The sequence below is a fragment of the Nestor notabilis genome, unplaced genomic scaffold (assembly GCF_000696875.1).
Source record: "Nestor notabilis isolate BGI_N333 unplaced genomic scaffold, ASM69687v1 scaffold2615, whole genome shotgun sequence".
NCBI classification, from domain to species: domain Eukaryota; kingdom Metazoa; phylum Chordata; class Aves; order Psittaciformes; family Psittacidae; genus Nestor; species Nestor notabilis.
Genome location: NW_009929633.1, coordinates 23453 through 28432, shown reverse-complemented (window position 1 = coordinate 28432; position 4980 = coordinate 23453). Strand labels below are relative to the sequence as shown.

At 43.6% G+C, this 4980-nt stretch overlaps 1 protein-coding gene across 1 annotated transcript in view; it reads right to left on the bottom strand.

Moving 5' to 3' along the window:
• Window positions 1-851: 851 nt before the first annotated feature.
• The window catches only part of PALM2 (paralemmin 2), a gene marked incomplete at its 5' end in the record, with an annotated part of 15878 nt that continues 11749 nt past the window's right edge, over window positions 852-4980 (bottom strand). The window contains one exon of the mRNA XM_010015057.1: window positions 852-1600. Within this exon, the coding sequence (XP_010013359.1) occupies window positions 852-1600 (749 nt within the window). The remainder of the gene's footprint in view (window positions 1601-4980) is intronic.

Genomic DNA, 4980 nt, shown 5'->3' with positions numbered 1-4980 from the left:
GGAAAACTTCATGTATAAACATTGGCAGAGTTACTGAAAGGCAAGTAATTAGATCAGTGACTCCATTTCAGTTAGTGTGACAGCTGCATTTTTTCATGTCAAGTTAATTCCAACTGTAATTTGGGGAGATAAAGTACACATACAATACTGTAATCTGGAAGATTTATGTAAGGCAAAATCATCATTCATACTTTTTCTTGAAAGAATAATTAAGGTCCACTTTTGGTATCACCAATAAGCAGAAATGGCTGATGGGTTTTTCTGATATGGCAAATTAAACTGGAAAGTTACTATAAAACGAAACTGTGCAAATTTTTTGGGAAAGACCTGTCTGAGTTTTAGCTAATTAAAACAGTAAAATGATCTAAGCTTTCCCCCAAAAAATAAAACCTAGGATCTATATAACAATGTTGAAATGTGATTTTTCTTAAAAAAAAGAAGCAATATTTTTTTAAGGCTCTTATATCTGGCTGCCATGAATCTCGGAGTCCCACAAAATCCTAGGAATCTGATCAAGCGTGCCAGATACCCAATGAAATTAATATATATAAAAATCAAATAAATATGAAAACTTTTGTTCCATTTCCCATTAATCTCTCACTCTGCAATATTAAGGAAAAAAAAACCCAACAAAAAAAAAAAAGCAACTCTTCCCAACCCTCCCCAAACCCCAAATAGTAAGCCTGATGGAAAAATAACCATGTGTTCCTCTTCCTGAAGAACTAGAAAGCAAAGCAACCCAACTGCAAGGCAATGGAGGCATTCACTTCCAGTTCACAGTATTGCAGTTAGAAGTACAGTGAGGTCTAGGTAAGTGATGGAGCAGGAGCTGCCCGGAGCGGGGAAGGCGTTCACATGACAATACAGCATTGACAGCGCTTTTTCTTTTGTGTACCTGGGGCAGCTTCCAAGGGCAGGCTCTCTTCTTTCCCCTCGGGAGAGGAGGGCTCTGTCGTGTCCGACAGGGGCCTGCCAGAGACCAGCTCAGCAGCGTTCCCATCCATGGTGGAGATGTCTGTCACTGTCTTCTCCCTCAATGACTTCTCGTCATCTTCATCAATCAGGACTAGCTCTGCCTTGATGGTCTCATCATAGCCCAGCACTTTCTTCGTCTCCTCTTCGTCATCGATGTTCTGGTAGCCCATAAATATCATTGTCACTGGTTGGTCTGTGCTGGCCTCAGGGGCTTCACCACCACAAGGTTTGTCTTGGGTCTGAGGGTTCACAGCGTGCCCTTTGCTGGGTTTGTGTATCATTTCCAGCTTTGCCTCTTTGAAGAGCATTTGCTCCTTCATATGGCTAAGGTTTCCATCGGCTACCGCATTTCTGTCTGACACAGTCATTGTTTCATACCCTCCTTTTACACTTGATTGTCCAGCTTTTTGTATAAGTTCATCTACGTCCTTTGAGCTTAATTTATGTACTCCATTTTCTACCACTGTGCCACCAGAGTGAACCTCATAGACTACCTTGGTACCATCATCATAGACTTTGAATCCTCTTTGATGGGCCTCATCTGGGCCAATAGGTGAAGCAGAGACAATCTTGGTCTCTCCTGTCTGTTTGTCTTTCTCCACATTAATTTCCATGGTGCACAAAGCTTAAATGAAAACAAGAGAGGAAGTGCATGTTACAACAAAAAAAGCCAGTGAATGGTTAATTGCCAAACAGACAAAGAAAACTAAGCTGCCCCTTTTCCTACCTCCTGCTTCTAGAGGCCAAGCATTCTAGATTAGAGGTGGGATGCAACGCTGTGGACAGAAATAGTTATTACACTATAGCTTTTTAAGCAACTAGGGGCTAGGCATACCTGTGGCAAACAGGACTTAGTCTTTCAGTTCACTCTGCGTGGAGCTGTCTCTGATCAATTAGGAGCACCAAGAGCACTTGGGTTAGGTGTAACTTAGACAAAGGGAGGTGACAGCATGCAGGTTGCCCTCAAACTTTCTGGACTTGCCTCAAAATTCAGATAGGAGCTCATCTCCAGGAACCTCACTGCTCTCTCTTCATTCTCTGCCATCAAACTGCCAGTTAGCTGGTAACAAGTTTTGTTTGCTGCAAGTAACACCCAGACTGTTTTGTTATCAATGATTTTCTTGCTTAACTCTTCCATCTGAAGCACTCAAAGCATTTTATAGAGGTGAAGAAACATTGTTTACCCCTATTCTACAGGTGGGAAAACAAAATCACACACAAATGGGATAATCTCTCCCGCAGATGCGTGGCAGGGCAACTCTCTCAGCTTCCGCACCAAGGCATTGACAGTGACAGTGACTTCTGCTTGCAAATTAAGAGAATGTACAAAATGGCCAAGAAGTGCTCCGTTGTTTATTTGATCTACCAAGCACCATTGCCAAGGTTGAATAAAAAAAGTAATAATAAAATGATTTTCAAAGTGTTATGAAACAACGGGTGAAAACGTGTGTGAGGAATGCAGCTTTAGAATAGCAAAGAAGCTTTTATTATATCAGTTAAGAAGGATGCAGTAACAAGATGAAATTGTAGACACCACACAGTAGCAATAGGTGGGCTGTCTACACTGCTCTAACTCCCATTTTGAGATATGGTGGCATCTCACTAGACAGCTTTTCAAGGAAAAATACGCAAAGGTCTCACAGATTTTCCAGAAAGGTCATGTTTTTAAACATTCCTTGTATGCAGATGAAGACATTTTGGCATCTGGACAGACATCCACAGACACATAATTACAAATTACCACAGGCAGTGACAAGTGCTTGTGAAACTTATGGTGACCATTTCCACCAATGAACCTCAGTGGTATAATTGTGATTTATCTTACCTGGGGACACTGCAAACTGACATCTTGGCTTTTTTCCCTGACTTATTTTCAAGTGAATACAGAATATCCTTGCCTCAAAAAACAGTGTAGCTCAGTATGCTTGTATTTAAAAAAATAATTAATTTAAAAAATTACTCTTGCTTTAATAGATTCCCTCAGGCTTATTATTCACACAGAGTAGTGTTTTCTTCTCTGGATCCTTAAAGCAAAGTATTTAATTGTCAAAAGGAAGTTTATCATGACTGTGCACAATGATTCCCCCCATACTGCTAGGCTTTGTGCATTGCTGACTAGGTGCATGCTGGCCTCTGTGAAGTGGCCTCCTCTGGCCCCTGAGAGTACTGTCTGCTAGGCAGCCCAGCCAAATGGGGGGTCTGGCCATCTATGTGCTGCGTGCATCTGGCTGAGACCTTGGTCAGCCCTTGCAGGGCTGGTTAGGCCATGTACATCACCATACAAATTCCTGCATGGAGCCGGAGGACAGCTGTGCTAGTGGGTGAAGGAGCGTTGCTACCTCTGAGAGTGATGCATTGCTGAAGGCTGGAGTGGGCTGCAGAAGCAGGGATCTCACTTTGGCTATTGCAAGATAGGGGAATATCCCTAAGGACCACATTTTACCACAGCTTTGCAAGGTTTATGGGCTAGCTGTGTCCATAGCTGTCATGACCCCGAACACAGGATGCTCATTTTCACAATGAAGCAGGGATAGCTGACAGAAGGGACATTTAGATTAGACATTAGGAAGGAATTCTTTACTGTGAGGGTGGTGAGGCACTGACACAGGTTGTCCAGAGAAGTTGTGTCTGCCACATCCCTGCCAGTGTTCAAGGCGAGGTTGGACAGGGCCTTAAGCAACCAAGTCTAGTGAGAGGTGCCCCTGTCCATAGCAAAAGGGTTGGGACTAGGTGATCTTTAAGGTCCCTTCCAACCCAAACCATTCTGTGATTCTATGATTCTGTGATTTCAGTTTTCTGATGTCCCTTCCTATCTGTAGTTTTCATGCTTGGTTGTCCCAGAGCAGCCCAAGCAGCTAGGAGGAGAAGGAGGCTGCAGGGGTGAGTGCTGGGCTCTTCACCAAGGTGTGCTGCAGCTATTATGGACTGGAACAGGAGAAATTTAGGTGGGAAATAAGGAAAAACACTGCTGCTCCAAGGATGGAAGCAATTAAGCCCTGAAGCAAGTTGCTTTGTGGAGCTGTGGCAGACTGTACCATGGTGCAGCTAAGACAGCAGCTGGCATGGATCACTTGCTTGGGACCATCCCAGCCCAGGAGCTAATGGGCAAAGTGCCCTGCAAGTCTTATGCAAGTACCTCTGCCCTGGAGCTTTTAATTCAACTTACAGAGGTAATGAAACAAAAATATGCACGTGCCACCACTCTGGAATTTGCACCCTTCTAGGTGCAGTTTCTTGGGTGGGGGTGAGAAGGATGAGGAAAGGAAGAGGAGTTATGTTTATTGGCTTGTTACCCCAAGCCTTGGGGGAGTGGACTTTGAACATCGCTGTTCAGGTAGATATTGTTCAGTAACTTCCAGCATTGCAGAGGTAAATACAGAGGTTGGTTAGCCTATGGTGAAGATGCTAAAGCTGACACTCTGGCATGTTTTTGAGTGGCAGCCAGCTGAACTCAAACAGAGATGAACAATGGGGGAGCAACAGCATGTTCAGAAAATGATCTCTAACAGGCCAAATTTCCTAATTTGTCCTGAGCACCACAGCCCTGCAGAGGAGGCACTGCCAGCCCACTGACCCACCCACCTTCTTCTTGCTGAGAAGCAGCATCCTGAGCTCCCCTGTGGAGATCCCGTGCTCCTCCTCTTTTTTGAAAATAACAATATTATCTGGGGCATGACTTTTCAGTAGAGACTGCTGATTTTCATGTGAAATAGTTGAGTGCCTTGCTATTGCACATATTTTAGTGCAGAAAAAGGTCTAATCTGCCAGACCCTCTCTACTTTGATGGAACAAATTTCTTTCAGCAGTGTGCATTAAAAGAAAGCTTGTATAGTGGGATTGAATTCAGAAACAGACAGGGAAAATCTGACAGCTGAATAACGTGGACCTGGCCATATTCATAGAATCACAGAATCATAGAATCATAGAATCATAGAATCATAGAATCATAGAATGGTTTGGGTTGGAAAGGACCTTAAGATCATCTCGTTCCACCCCCCCTGCCAT